The sequence below is a fragment of the Phycodurus eques genome, chromosome 6 (assembly GCF_024500275.1).
Source record: "Phycodurus eques isolate BA_2022a chromosome 6, UOR_Pequ_1.1, whole genome shotgun sequence".
Taxonomy (NCBI): domain Eukaryota; kingdom Metazoa; phylum Chordata; class Actinopteri; order Syngnathiformes; family Syngnathidae; genus Phycodurus; species Phycodurus eques.
In genome coordinates this window covers 19,627,714-19,643,362 of record NC_084530.1, presented here as the reverse complement: position 1 = coordinate 19,643,362, position 15,649 = coordinate 19,627,714, and the positions used below count along the sequence as shown (strand labels likewise).

General features: G+C 42.8%; 1 protein-coding gene across 3 annotated transcripts in view; it reads right to left on the bottom strand.

Moving 5' to 3' along the window:
* Positions 1-1,547: 1,547 nt before the first annotated feature.
* Positions 1,548-15,649, bottom strand: part of cacna1ab (calcium channel, voltage-dependent, P/Q type, alpha 1A subunit, b) — a 102,345-nt gene continuing 88,243 nt past the window's right edge. For all 3 annotated transcript variants that reach the window (XM_061680615.1, XM_061680614.1, XM_061680616.1), the window contains 3 exons: positions 11,926-12,133; positions 10,643-10,869; positions 1,548-8,962 (listed from right to left, as the gene is read on the bottom strand). In XM_061680615.1, the coding sequence (XP_061536599.1) occupies positions 8,144-8,962; positions 10,643-10,869; positions 11,926-12,133 (1,254 nt within the window). In that variant the 3' untranslated portion in view covers positions 1,548-8,143. The remainder of the gene's footprint in view (positions 8,963-10,642; positions 10,870-11,925; positions 12,134-15,649) is intronic.

Genomic DNA, 15,649 nt, shown 5'->3' with positions numbered 1-15,649 from the left:
CAATTGGGATTTCTTTTTTTTCATATCTTTGTTAATGTTCAAGTGTTCTGGTTGTTTCCCCGCATGAAATAAACATTCTTTGAGTTCATCACCAATCTCTTTTTTGGGTCATTTTCTTTTCTTTTTTTTGGGTCAAATGTATATATTTTTTTATTTTTTTTGTTTACATTTTTTTGTTTTTAAAAATAGAAGGAAAAAAAGAAACACGTTGCTCTTAAAAACATCAATATATATTTTTATACATATATTTTTTTCCACACACACATATATATATATATATATATGTATATATATATATATATATATAATTTATTTTTTTGTAATTCCTGAAGTTTACCCCACATAGTGGCATGCACGTTGCACATGCAAAATCTGTAATTAAATACAATCTCTTTTTCGCTTCAAATTGCCATGTATGCTTTATTTTAGTTCTCTTTTTTGAATCCCCAGCTTGCTGAGTGATTTTCTACTGTGGCACTGGCTCAGGTTCTACTGGGTCCAATGGTTGCCATGGTGATGGGATGGATAGATGGATATGTGGGTGGATAGATGCAAATTCATCATTTTAAGTAAAACAAAAAATAATAATAAAAAAAACAGAACACTTTTATGTTGTGGGTCAAATTGACCCATTTTAAGTTCAGGACTCAAGAGAAAATATTTTCGGGAACAGTAACAAAAAAAAATACAACCCTCCTCTTACATTGACCCATTCTCAAGATTGAAAATGAAGGGGAAAAAAAACAAAAAAGTTCAATAAAATGCTGCACTCCTGTCACGTGGTGGGTCAAATTGACCCATTGTCAAATGTAAAAACAGCCCTGCGATTGGCTGGCAACCAGTTCAGGGTGTACCCCGCCTCCTGCCCGATGGTAGCTGGGAAAGGCTCCAGCACGCCCGCGACCCTAAAGAGGAGAAGCGGCTCAAAAAATGGATGGATGGATATATATACATATACATATATATAACAGTAACCCAAGGTATAATATTTAAAAAACTGAATTAAAGTAATACAACCCTCTTATGTTCAATTTCAAGTTTAAAACGGGAGTAAATATTTTGGAGAAGATTAAAAAATACAACACTCCTCTTATGTTGTGGGTCACATTAACCCTTGAGCAAGCGCAATACGCAACACAAATATTTCATACTCAAGGAAAAAAATAAAAATAAAAAATCAACCCTCCTGTTACAGCATGTTGCAGATCAATTTGAGATTTTCAAGAACATGTTTTATGTAAACCAATTTTTTGGGATAATTTTTCCTCTTTTTTGTTTGAATTATATTTTAACAAATGCATTATAATTTATATGGTATGTTTTATAATTATAATTTCCATTAGTATTGCATTGATATTATTTCTGTGGTTTTCTAGTATTCACCCCCAAATATTAAATTGTTATGTAGCAAATACATTTTTATATTTTATAGTTAAACATGCAGTGGGTCATTTTGACATGAACCCCCCCCCCAGCACTGAAGCTGTACAAAAAAAAAACTGGAGGGTTAAAATAAATCCTTTATTTTGTCATTGCATAGAATTGAAGATTAAAAAAAAATTGAAAACCTATTTTTTATATATATATATATATATATATATATATATATATATATATATATATAAATCATATTTTGGTTTATTTTTATGGTTAAGTGACCTGTGCACTTTGGGCATAGAGAGGTTAAAGGGTGAGTTTGCAATTTCCCCCCACAAAAAATACTTTTTGTCATTTTTGTTAAAAGTCTTAGTTTGACCTAGCAGTAGTACAGAGAGAGAGAGAGAGAGAGAGAGAGAGAGAAAGAATAACATTAATAAATAAATAATAATAAAAAAATACAAAAAAATCAAGCCTCTCTTGGCCTATCTTGTACCTCTAATTTGATTTTAATTTGTAAGAAACTACCGCACCGGAGGACAAACAACCAATCATAAACAGAAGGCGAGGTGTCAATCATTCTCGGGCACTCACAGCAGTCACAGTCTTGCACTGACCAGTTTCCTTGGGCTTCAGGTGCTTTGCTAAAACTATGGTATAATATACACATCCGGTAAGCAACATCGGTTCCACCATATTTTTATTCATATATTCTTTGACGGCCTCTCATCAGGTTTGCAAGATAAATTGGGTTGAAAATGCCCAGAATGTCCTTTTCCAACCCAAGCTCGGTCTTTTTTTGCCTGGCAGTACAGATGGCCATATTTCTTATTAATATGTGACAAGGAAAACAGCTTCGCTCTGATTGTCCGGTTGGCCATATCTCCTCGCATTTGGCTCACGTGGGGTCTTACTATCGTCGTGAAGCAGAATTCACCAAGCGTTGAATTATTCGCCCACTACTCACAGTCCCACAGAGGGGACGTGTCACGTGGGTGAAGTAAAAGAGAGGATATTTTAAAAGCGAGTCCCATTCAGTTACTTTAACGAACTGGCTTGCGTTGTTCATCTTGCGCACATTTTGGCATCAATGACCAAAAAAGCTTTGCTATTTAATCCTCAGTTACATTCAACATTACAAATATAGTTAAGCATTGTCGTAAACCACAACACATGTATGCTTTTATATACAGTGGAAGCTTGAATTAACGGATATTGGATGCAACGGGGTGGTGCCGTGAGCCCCGGTAGCATACGGCTAATTTTATTTTTCAAATGTATTTAAAATATATTTTAAAAATGTTAAATTAGCCATGTGCTAGCGTGCTGCTCTTGAGCACAGCAGGCCTGAGTTGAAACTCCAGCCGGAGGAGGTAGGTTTGGATAAACGAGGACACAGACTCATTTTGGCCGATGTTATGCCTAACACTGTGGATTTAAAAAAAATCTTTTTTTTGATGGCAGGACACCTTAAAAAGAAAGGATGTGACACACTCCCCAGACAAAACAAGGGCAAATATTGGAGCTGTGAACGCCATGTTAAATAAAAAAAAAAAAAAACACTGACGTTCAGCTTCAGTCATGCGATGAGTCAACGCGTTTCTTAGTTGTATGTCTGTAAATAAATTATTTTACCATCAAAAGTCTATTCTTGGTCTTGTTTTTGTTGTTTAACAGTTTGAGGTGTCACAAAAGCCAAACATATTAGCTTCAAAGTCACTGTTTTGTTTTGACAGTTTTTTTTTTGGGTCAGAAACTGGTGCTTTAACACTGCAAACTGCCCTTTCAAACCCGTAATTTATCCAATTGTTTGACCAGTTCAGGGTGTACCCCGCCTCTCGTCCAGAGTTAGCTGGGAGAGGCTCCAGCACGCCCGCGACCCTCGTGGGTATAAGCGGTATGGGAAAATGAATGGATGGAAGAATTCAATTGTCCTGACGTCCACAACTTTACATCAAAACCGCAGCTAAATACCACCACCGTGTGATCATTGAGGGTACTGCATCTGTGTGAAGCGGGATTTTTAAAAGTTGGGTGAGAGGCAAGACGAGGACAGACAGACATTTCCATTGACAAACTTTTATGCTTCAAAGTGTACATAATTTACAGAGTCGACGTGGACAATGAGAGGTTGAGTGGGTTGATAGGACAGACGCACACACGGTTAGTTTTTTAACATCACCAATGTCATTTGTTTGTTGTTTTGGAGTGCCACAAATGACATCATGTGCCTAATTAAAAATAAAGGCCAATTAGTTACTGCTTTAATTTTTAGGCCATTTGGAAAATAAAAAATCCCAAATGAATGATGAGGAAAAAATAAAATGGAAAAAAAATTCACAAATCTATGTAAAAGTAATTGATGAATAATGAAAATCCATTTATATTTAAAACGAATTGATGAAATATTCAAACAAATTCCCAATTAAATATATTTAAAAATAAATCATTGTAAAAATAAACCACAACTAAATTCTCACACGAATTCACAAATATACTTAAAAAAAAATTTAAGATAACAAAAATACATTCACAAATATATCTAAAAATATATTGCTAAGAAAATTACTAGACTTACTTTTTTCCCAATTAAAAAAAATAAAAATGTATGGCCTTTCGATAATACTGTAATGTTAAAAAACGCTCTAGTACTGATGTATGCTTTTTACTACTGTCTTTACTGCACCATCAGGAGGCTCCAAATCATTTTTTTATTATTATTGTTAAATAAAACAACAATCATGACAAACAGCTGTTCAAATATCTCTCTCTCACGCACACACAAAGTGAATGCCTTCCTGTGGCTGGGACGTCATGGTGATGATGACACTGCGTGATGACATCATGTGGTTATGACTTCATAGCATGATGTGACATGATGGTCCAGTGCCTTTTTATGTGAAATTACTGCTGATACCGCCACTAACGCCCTTTAAACACCCACCGCCCCCAAGACACACACCAATAACCGCTCTCCTAGGGCTGTACATGGCGGGGGAGGGGGGGTGGGAACCAGCGCCATGTGCGGCTTGAGCTACATACGTAAGCATGACTTTTGGCAGCACTGAAGCTGTACAAGAAAACCCACGTGATGTTTTGCAAAGAGAGCCCTTGAGTTGCATGTTTGTCCACACGCCGCTGACCCGCAATGCCGTGCCAATCCAATGACCGCAACGCAAACGAAGGAGACGCTTCAAGCAGGGCTTATCAACCTTGTTGGGCCCAGAGAGCCCTTACGGGGGACAACTTTTTTCAATGACCCCCATGTAATCCGAACGCCAACTAAATATAACTTCTGTACAGTGGTACCTTGACTTACTTGATTGTTTTTTGGGGGGCCAACGCCTTACTTTTACTGAAGCACCGAGGGTGTGCCCGCTATTGGTGTGGCTGAAAGTGCCACCATAAATGATTGGCACCTCGTCAGTCACGCCTTCTGTCTCTGATTGGTTGTTTTTCTTCAGGTGCGGTTGGGCCAGAGAGAGAGAGATTAGTTTTCTTTATTTTATGATCAGTTTACACGTGTACTATCGTTCGGTTATATCGACTGCTGTGTTACAAGCCAAAATTTGAGGTACGAGCAGGATTTAGATTTACCGCCACAAAATCCTTCCGGGATACCGTGTCTCACTCACAATTTGAGATTGTTGTAGTGAATTGATTAAATTTGCAAATCAAGGTACCAAGGTACAATGTGTGCCCCTATAGGAATTAAAAAGTTGCCTATTTTCCAGAAAAAAAATCATCACGTTACGCTAAATGAATATTTTTGGGAGAAAAAAAGTTGTAACGTTTTTACAATAAAGTCATATTTTTTTCAAGAAAAAAATGCTATTGTTACAAGAACAAAGAGAGATTTTGTTGAGATGACAAGTGGTAATCTTGTGAGAAAACAGTGCTCCCCAGTATAGTCGCGATTCGTTTCTCGCAAATTCACCTATTTGCAAATTTTGGGGGAACCTATCCTCGGTTCTTTACGGAAAAACTCGCCCATTTGCTGTTTCTGTGCTCAGGGCAAAGCCTTGTTTAATATAAAAGCAGTGCTTCGGCGCCATGGTATATTGGTGTCAAGGAACTATGTTGACGTGAGGGGAGGAGCTTCTATTAGACAGGCCAAAGCCCTTTGTAATAGAAAAGTGTTGCCATCTTGTGGCATCCATAGGAAATTATAAACCTTTTTTTTTGGGCGAGGGGGTTAATTATTTGCAGATTTTCGCAGGGGATGGGGAAATCCTTGTATTTTCAATTTGCAGCATTGGCCTGAAGGGGCCGAAAGTCACTGGGTGATTCCCCTGCCCTGGATACCTACAGGATGGTACCTTTGGGTTCCATTTTGAGCGATGTCAGTGTCACCCCCTCGTGGGCCCTGTGTCGAGACCACCGCAAAGGAGCCAGAGGGACTTTTAAGGCGCAATGTTTTTGACCTTTTCGAATACAGCCGACGGTAGCGGGCTGGGAGGCGTTGGACTAATGTGACTCGATACAGAAGGCACTGCGGCTCTGTCGGGGTCCGGGTTTCTGGGTTAAGTAACTGCAGACGGGCTTCCAGTTTGTGCCCTTTCACTTTCTGCCAAACAACAACCTCAAAAAAACTAACAAGTCTGTGCTCTACTCATAGGCGCTGGAGGTGACACGTGGTGCGGAGAGGGTGGGGGCGACACATGCAGGGGGTCTCGCATTGCGCAAGTGTGCAAGTGGTTCCGACCGTCACCCGTTTGTCGGCTTCCATCAGAGATCTGGGCCTTACAGCTCCTGCGGAAACCATAAGGACGCTCATGAGGTCTGCATAGAGTCAAAAGATGTGGACTATGGTTTTGGGGGAGATCTAGGATCTTCAAGAGTGCAAGTTCAAGAGTGGCAACCGAATCAAAAAGCTATCGAGAACTACGGCTACAGTTATATCTATATTCAGGAGCTCATCTATAGGAGTCGATTATCTAAGTCTAGAATATTTCATAAAAACGAGGACCAAAAGAAAGGGGTCCCGTAACACCTTGTCTAAGGTTAGTCTGAATGAAAGCCGAGTGGAGACGAAACCAGGCTGTTGAATACTGATGCCGGATTTTGGCAGAGGAGGACTCGGCTGTGCTACAGTACCTGGTACCCAGTCCAGACCTGAGTGGAGGGCTTGGGCAGAGGAGGTCACCGATGGCACAGAAGTGGTGTGACGTGACTTTACAGGGGGAAGGGACCAAAGGGGAGGTCTAAATCGGGCGGTTGTGCTGCTCAGTTCTCCGACAACGCTACAAAAAAAAGAGGGATGAGAGCCTCATCGCCAACCGATTAACGTATTTTATAACCATTTGGGTTTTGGTAAGACGAGAACCAAAAGAACTCCCTGACTTCCCCCTTTAGCCAGCCTGAAACATCGCCTTCTCGGGACCAGGGATCATCGACGTAAGCCAGAGATGTAAACAAGATGGACTTGGCATAATTGAAGGGATAACAAAGAACGTGACAACAACTCTACAGCAACAGCGCTAACAATCATCAACATCATTGTCATTCTGCATGGACATTTTTATCAAGACTATCATCATGAACAATACTAAATACTAGGTGGCAGAAGTTCGCTTCCCTCTGCTCTGTCTCTCTCTTGGCGTGCCCCCCAAAATCCCAGAACCCACCCTGGTCAACCCCCATTAAAAACCTGACCACAAAAGCTGCTTCTCTTTCAGGAGGTAAGCAACCGTCAAAGAGAGAAAGAGTCTAAGAGAGAAGAGAACTTCGTTTTGTAAACGTAAATGTAAAGCTCCACAACCCCAAAGTCCCAAAACATGGGGTTCAGTTTCCTCTCTACTATGTGTTGATTCAAACATGCAGGTTTCCATCCAAAAAGGCTCAAAGGAGTGAATGAAAACAGAAGAGCTTCCAATGTCCAAGAAGAACAACAAGAAGTAAACAAGAGAAGAAATATACTGAAGAAATTAGTCTATCATTTCTATCCTCTTCTACACCCTTTCCACTGCGTGATTTCACTTCCTGTCAGGCTACGCTTGGGTGGGGCTTACACAGAGCTGAGCATGCACCCCACCGTACAGGAATTGATGTCATACCAGCACGGAGAGTCTGTAACAGTAAACAGAGATGATAAAACTCATCAAATATCAGCCAGCACTGGGATTGGCTGTTTTTTGCAGAACAGGCAGAGCTTCCTTGTTCTATCCTTGGAAAAAAAGTTCAAGATCAAGTGGTTTTCCTCCCTTTTTCTCTCCTCAGGCAAAAGTTTTGTTCTTGAGTGTGATTTTTCCTGCAGGCAAAGCTTGGCATGTAAGGGTCTGATTGGGAAGAGGGTCTGACTTTTTACGAACTCATGTCCCTTAAAAATGTGAGTGGAAGCAGCAGAACCCGCTTGGAGAGTTCCAAGAAGCAGACTGGCCAGCGAGTAACCTGAAGAAGAAGAAGAAGAAGGACTCAGCCTATCACAAGGAGCAGTTTTGGCCTCAGAAACCCCAACCATTTGTCAGGACACTTTGTTAAAACCACATGCTCCACGTTACCGCGGGCAGCTCGGCTTCCCAGCAGCAGATTCTGGGAAGCATAGCCCAGGTAGCCTTGGCCATCTTCTGTTTGTCAGTCTATTTGGAGCACCATCGCCCGCCTGGTCTCTGCCTGCAGTCTCACTCACAGAGTTCAGGCGCTGAAGGCAGGGTCCTCGGGAGGATGTCCAGACCCCCCACCCAGCTCCCCATCAAGTCTGCAGATGCAAGGCCAGAACCCTGGAGGTTGCGGTTCTTCTCCTATCATTTCTGCCGTAATCCAGTCGCTAGCACCAGTCATCCTCGTCTGTCTCGCTGTAAGGTTCATGCAGGCCTTTGCGGGGTCCGCGGGCATGAGGAGGCCGGTGGTGTGGGTGAGGTCCCCCAGGTGGCCCCCTTCGATGTGGAGAAGGCGAGGACGAGCGGTAGCCGTTGGGCACCCGGCGGGGATGCGGATGAGGGGGCGGTGGAGGGGGCCCGTGGCGGGCAGTCCTAGGCGAGCGGGGGTGCGGGTTTCCCGCATGAGTGTGGGGGTTGCCATGGGAAAGGCTTTGCTCATACGCAGGGGGCTCGTGGTGCCGCTCATACTCGAAATCACGCTCATAGAAGGGCCCGTCGCCCTCCAGACTCTCCTCCAGCGGCGGTCCGTTCCAGCGGCCTCTGTGCGGGGACCGCGGTGAACCGTGAATGGGCGAGCGGGGGGACTGGTGCCTTGGGGAGCGGGGAGACCCGTGCCTTGGGGAGCGGGGAGACCCGTGCCTTGGGGAGCGGGGTGAACCGTGCCTTGGGGAGCGGGGTGAACCGTGCCTTGGGGAGAGGGGCGACACGTGCCTGGACGAAGAGCCCCCGTGGTGGGGAGAGGCTTGACGGGATGGTGGCCGGTGGTGGTAGCTCCTGTCGAGGTCTGGCGGGGAGAAGTGTCGTGGGGAAGGCGAGTGCAGGCGGCCTGGCCCCAGGGGACCGTAGCTGGGCTTGCGGACGGCAGGGGAGTAGGTGACATGAGGACGGGGTACGGCGGGGGTCTGGGGCAGCTGGCGACGGCCTCTCCGCGGCGTGCTGGTCCCCGAGGTCGAGGGAACGGGGCTGCCGCTCACCGAACTACTGCCCTACAGCAAAATGTAAACAAGGAAAATCAAAACGCACCACAACAAGAACAGAGACAAGAGTGGAGCAGAATGGGTAGGTAGGAGGGGGCGATAGGTAAGGTAGATTGGTCAAAAACAGTGATGAGGCAAAGAAGAAGTCACACCAAGAAGCAACATGTCACATTGAAGGGAAATGGACAGAGAGAAAGTGACAAATAAAAAAAAGAAAAAAGAGAAATTGACATTCATAAGTGGGTGAAATAACGTTAAATTCCTGACTGGACTAAAGCTGCGGGAGCTCAAGGCAGGATATGGATCACTGCCCTAACTAAGAGCTGAATGCAAGCTATTCCAGTCATATATCCATTTTGTACAGCGCTTATCCTTATTATAGTTGCAGGTGGAGCCTAGCCCAGCTGACTTTGGGCGAGAGGCGGGTAACACCCTGGACTGGTTGTCAGTCAATCGCAAGGCATATAGAGACAAGGGGTTCTCAAACTGTTTCCTTCCAATCAAATATAACTAATGCCGAGCTCAGACTACACATATGTAGCCCGATTTATACCCGACAGACACGTCACACACAAACGTTCACTGTCGTGGCCGATTGAGTTACGAGTCCCCAATCAAGACACTGTTAGATGTGTAATGTGCATATAACATGATTGATGAGTCAGCTGGATGGTCGTTCGCCTTTTCTTGACCAAAAACGGTAATCAGTCGTGCGCTAATGCTCATCGCACTTGCTAACCGTTCAGCATCGGCTAATTTTGTTGGCTCAAATTCTGTACACAGAATTTACACCATATAACATATGCTGTTAAAGGAAAGAAGTCCATCCCTCATGAATAGAATAAAATGCATGTTAGCAGTTACAAAAAACTCTCTTTTTTGGGGGGGAGCGATGGAATAGTCGATAGGATAATCGACTCTTAAGAAGATTCGATACAGACAGCCCTAATGCCCACAAACCCTGCTGTCTGGGCTCTCTCTTCTTGTCCCGACACCCCGAAGACCTGTGCCATCGGACCGTGCTCTTGGCGACAGTACGCGATGATCGGGCGGGGTTTCGTCGGTATCATATTTGTCGCATGGCCACTTGTCCTGTCCAAGACACAATACGAATTTGTGACACCTTGTCTGGTAATCTGACATAGCGACTATCGTTAATGACAAGTCGTGCATTCTGAGCTCGGCATAAAGTAGGGAGGAGCAATTGGTTTATTATGTTCGTTTAATTGATGGACCATTCCCCATATATATATATATATATATATATATATATATATATATATGCACTCTTTTAAATGATACACCAATAATTTATTGCAGACCCCCAAGGAACGGCTCGCCGACCCCTGGGGGGTCCCCAGGCCCCAGTTTGAGAAGCACTGTTATAGACAAACAACTACCACACTCACATTCACACTTAAGAACAATTCAGAGTCTTCATCAAGCTAACAAGCATGTTTTTGGAATGTGGAAGGAAGCCAGAGTACCCGGAGAAAACCCACTTAAGTATGGGGAGAGCATGCAAACTCCACAGAGGAAGGCCGTTGCTGAAATTCAAATGCCAAACCTATGAACTGTGTAGCAGACCTCCTAACCATAGCAATGCATTCGTGTAAATTATTCCTTATCTATGAAAATTAATAGCACAACCCTTGAAAGGAGCTTAATCTGGGTGTCACCATGGCCCACCTGTCTGTGGCCCCGTCCGTCCGGACCCTCACTGGGTGAACGTGACCAGTGTCTGTCGTGTGAGTGTCTGTGGGTTAGGTCATGTCGATCGTAGCGCTCTTTGTCTGTGGAGCCGTGGTGGTGGTGGTGGTGGTGGCGCCGGTCCTTGGTCCTGCCCCGGTCGCGCTCGCGCTCCTTGGGGTGCAGGTCGCCCGACTGCGTGGTGGTGCTCAGGTCTGTGCCCAGGCCTGGTTTGGAAGAGGAAACAAATGGTTAGTACAGACATCAAAACCACCGGAGACCCACAAGGTTCATTCCTGGGGCCACTGCACAAAGCTCTCAGACTAACATTTTTATTTGCCTTCTATTTCTACTTCTCAGATCTTTATGATTCTTAAAGATTCAAAGTCCAATTTGAAACCTAAACCCTGCCTTAAAACCATGACATGAATCATTACCCTGCCTTGAAACCCTAACCCATGCTTGAAACACCTAATTTGAGACCCTAACCCTAATTTGAAACCCTAACACTTGGTTGAAACCTAAAGCTTTCCTTGAAACCTGAGAACTTGTTTCAAACCTGAAGCTTGCCATAAAACCCTAAATTAGAACCTTAACCCTGTCTTGAAACCCTAACCCAGGCTCAACTGCAATACCTAAGTTGAAACCCTAATCCTAAATTGAAACCCGAAAGCTTGTTTCAAATCAAAACCCTGCCTTGAAACCCTAATTTGAAACCATTAACCTTGTTTGAATCCCGAACTGTGGCTTGAAGCCCTTATTTGAAAAACTAACCCCAGCTTGAAACTGTAACCCTTGTTTCATACTCCTGTCCGGTCTTGAAAGCCTAATTTTAAATTGTAACCCTTGTTTGAAACTGTAGCCCACGTTGGGAACGCTAACTTGAAAGCTTATCCTTGGCTTGAAACCCTAATTTGAGACCCATACCCTTGTTTGAAACCCTAACCAAGACTTGAAACCTTAATTCTGAGAGCCCAATTTACAACCCTAACCCTGTCCTAAAACAATTTGAAACCTTAACCTTGGCTTCAAACACTAATTTGGAAACACTAAACTTGGTATCAAACCCTAACCCAGGCTTTAAACCCTTAATTGGAACCCTAATTTGAAACCCAAACCCTGTTGAAGACTGTTTTTATGGGGTGTTAGATCAAATGAAACACTGCACCCTTGTGGACCTCACAACCTTCCATCCTGATGCAGACATAAAAATCCCTCCTCTATGAGCCAGGGTTTACCTTAACAAACAACAAAGTGTACCATACCTCTTGGTGGAAACTCACCTGTGTCTGCGTCAGTGTATCTGGTGAGGGATCGCTGTGAGGTGCGGTGGCTTCGGTCCCTGTGTCGGCGCCCCCCGCCACTGCCGTGCCGACCCTCCTCAGACACCACCCTCTCCAGGGGGTAGTCGTCCAGCCTGACGCCCCGACCCGAACGCCCGTGGACCAGGCTGGAGGTGGAGCGTCGCATGGGACTGGTGTCCGTGATGGTCTGAGGGACCCGGGACCGAGGATGAGGATGAGGAAGACAGAGACAAACAGTAGATGAGCTACTGCTGTGAGTGTGGATCATTGATTCTTTTGTACTCCCCTTTCATACTGAGCTTGTGCCAGTATCAGTTGGATACCAGGGCTGTTTGGTAAACCCAGACCTATAGTATCTCTTGATGGCACCCACATAAGGTCAAAACATCAGCGTATGGGTCTGGTTTCAGGGTGTAAAACGGTAAAATGGTTGCGGCCACAGACCAGTGGTCACCACCCACCAAACCATTGATGTAATTCAGTCAAGGGTTGGCTCCAACCTGGGCCAGTTTTGTTAGCGGCAAATGGTAAAAACATCAATGAAACGCTGGTAATTTTGGCTCCAGCTCGGCATGAAAGGGGTTGAAATCCCAAACCCAGGCTTGAAACCTGAACTTAAAACCCAAACCTTGGCTTCAAACCTTAATTTGAAACCCAAATCCTTGTTTGAAACACTTAACTTGAATTGGCTTGAAACCCTGATTTGGAGACCAAAACCTGGCTTGAAATTTGAAAGCCTAAACTGGCCTTGAAACCCTTTTATGAAACCCTGACCTTGGTTTCAAACCCTATATCAAACCCGTTTTTTTTTAAACCTTAACCCAAAATTCAAATCCTAATGTTAAACTAAAACCCTTGTTTGAAACCCCAGCCCTGGCTAGGAACCCTAACTTAAAACCACAACCTTCGCTTCAAAACCAAATTTTAAACCCCAACCTTTGGTAGAAACCCAAACCCAAACTTTAAACCCTTATTTGAAACCCTAACCCTTGTTTGAAATAGTAGCCCAGGCTTGGAACATTAACTTAAAACTTTAACCTCTGTGACAAGCACAAATTTGAAACCCTAACCCATTTTTTGAAATCCTAACCCATGCTTCAAAGATGAATTTGAAACCTTCTTTGAAGCACTATCAAGCTCTGAACCAGAACTGGCACCAGGTTAGCATGAAAGGGGTACGTGATCTTCTCGGTGAACCAGAAGGGTGTCTGCCAAGCCGATCGGAACATTCTAGTATTGGCTTGGGCACCCATCTGGCTCAGACAAACGACTTCACTGTAATTGTTTACAAATCGGAAACATCAGCCAGCATTCGCATGGCGGCTGAATGGAACACGACCATGCTTTCCCGGCAAGCGGGATGGGTAGGAGGAGAACCTGAGTGAGTGCAAGCATGATGTTGCTGACCATGCCTCCACATGCACAAGGCACAAGAGAGACTTTGGCACTGTTGGACAAGGCGCACATCTTGGATTTGGGCTCAAAACGACATCATCAGGCAACAATGCGCTAAAACCATGAAGCCACTCAGTCGTGTCCAGCTTGTGCTTGGCACAGTCTTACAACAAGCATGAAGGGATTGGTTGAGCTAACTAGCTCTCGATATAATGTCGCGCAGTATTTTGTACGCCATTGCAAATCAGCGACAAAAAGCGAATTAAAACACACACACACACACAAAAATAGAAGTATAACCTAATTAAATTAGATAAAATGTTACAGCATAAGGACAAAAATAAAAAAAATAGGATAAAATATAACATCATAATAAAAAAAACAACCTTACAATAAAATATAAGTGAACAAATTACATTGAATCTAATAAAATATAATGAAAAAAATAAAACAATATAATGCAATAAAAAATAAGAATATATTAATAATACAAGTAAAAAATAAAATGGATAAAAGGAAATAAAATTAAACAAAAAATCTGAATAAAATTAATGATGACATAATAATAATCCATCCATCCATCCATTTTCTGAGCCGCTTCTCCTCACTAGGGTCGCGGGCGTGCTGGAGCCTATCCCAGCTATCATCGGGCAGGAGGCGGGGTACACCCTGAACTGGTTGCCAGCCAATCGCAGGGCACATAGAAACAAACAACCATTCGCACTCACAGTCACACCCACGGGCAATTTAGAGTCTCCAATTCATGCATGTTTTTGGCATGTGGGCGGAAACCGGAGTGCCCGGAGAAAACCCACGCAGGCACGGGGAGAACATGCAAACTCCACACAGGCGGGGCCGGGGATTGAACCCGGGTCCTCAGAACTGTGAGTCAGACACTCTAACCAGTCGTCCACCGTGCCGCCAATAATAATAATAATAATAATGAAATTAAAAATACAAAAATAGAATAAAAAAAATAGCATCATGATAATGAAACATGAAAATACAATTAAAAAATAAATAATGCAAGTAAAAAATAGAAAGGACTAAATTAAATTTAAATGAAATACAGTAGCTTAATAATAATAATAATATTAATAATAATAATTCAAGTAAAATCTTGAAAAATAGGTTCAAACAAGAGTATCATAAAAAAACAACCATAAAGTACAAAATATGAAAAAAATTAAAAGAAATAAAGAATAAATATAATAATACACAAAAATATTAAAAACACAAAAAAAACAAAAAAGCATAACAAAAACAACCATAAAATACAAGAAAATAAAAAAATACAATTTAAAATGGTCAAACAAAATTCCATTAATAAAATAGCATGAAAAAATAAAGTACAGCAAAATAGAATTAAATAAATAATAAGTGAAACATAAATATTTTTTAAAATGACAAATAAATACACAAATAAATAAATAACTGTTTTACACATAAAAGACACATGATAATCTCTGCATTGGAGTAAGTAAATGCCCCTGGCTACTCTTAGCAGATGTAGGCTGCAGGAATTTAGTTCCAGGAACTACCAGGAAAAAGAAGTACCTGGAACTTGAGGTGGACAGGCGCCAGTAAAAAGGACATCCAGTAACAAAACAAAACAAAACCTTTGCGGCGGACTAATGCTCTACTGAGTACTCTTGTTTTAGCCATTTGTAAAACAAGCACATCAAAGCATTTGGAAAGGGACCATGAGACCACCTTTTCACTGGTCACTCACGTCATGCACCACCCGGGTGGGACATGCCCGCCACCTTGACCCCACCCCTTTCCACGATGTCCATGCATTTGTTCTTTTCAATACGCTTCCGTCACAGTGCAACAGGCAACACAGTCAAGAGCGAAATACACATTCACACACACGCACACTCTCACGACAAGCGACAGCACACCAAAGAGAGAAAAAGAAAAAGATGGAGCCAGGATAAGATGGAAGAATAGAAGTGGGGAACAACAGATCGGTGGGGCTCACTGCAGTGTCACTCCTCTGATGACTCTTTTATAACGTTGGGCCTCATTCACAAATGAGTTGAAATGTTCTTACTCTGCGCCCAAGTCAAATGTATATGGTTTTCTTTCCTATGATTGCTGTGATTGTCCATTTTGGACTATTATTCTGTTTTACTTGTCCATATACAGTATACTACTATTACGCACAGTCACTGTCAGATTGATGACACGTGTACTGGTCAATTTTCTTCTCACTGTGTATGTTAGTGAATCAGAAATCATTTGAAATGACATGCCACTGCTTCCCAATAAAAGCACATCCGTCTGACGTATCTCAGCCAATGTG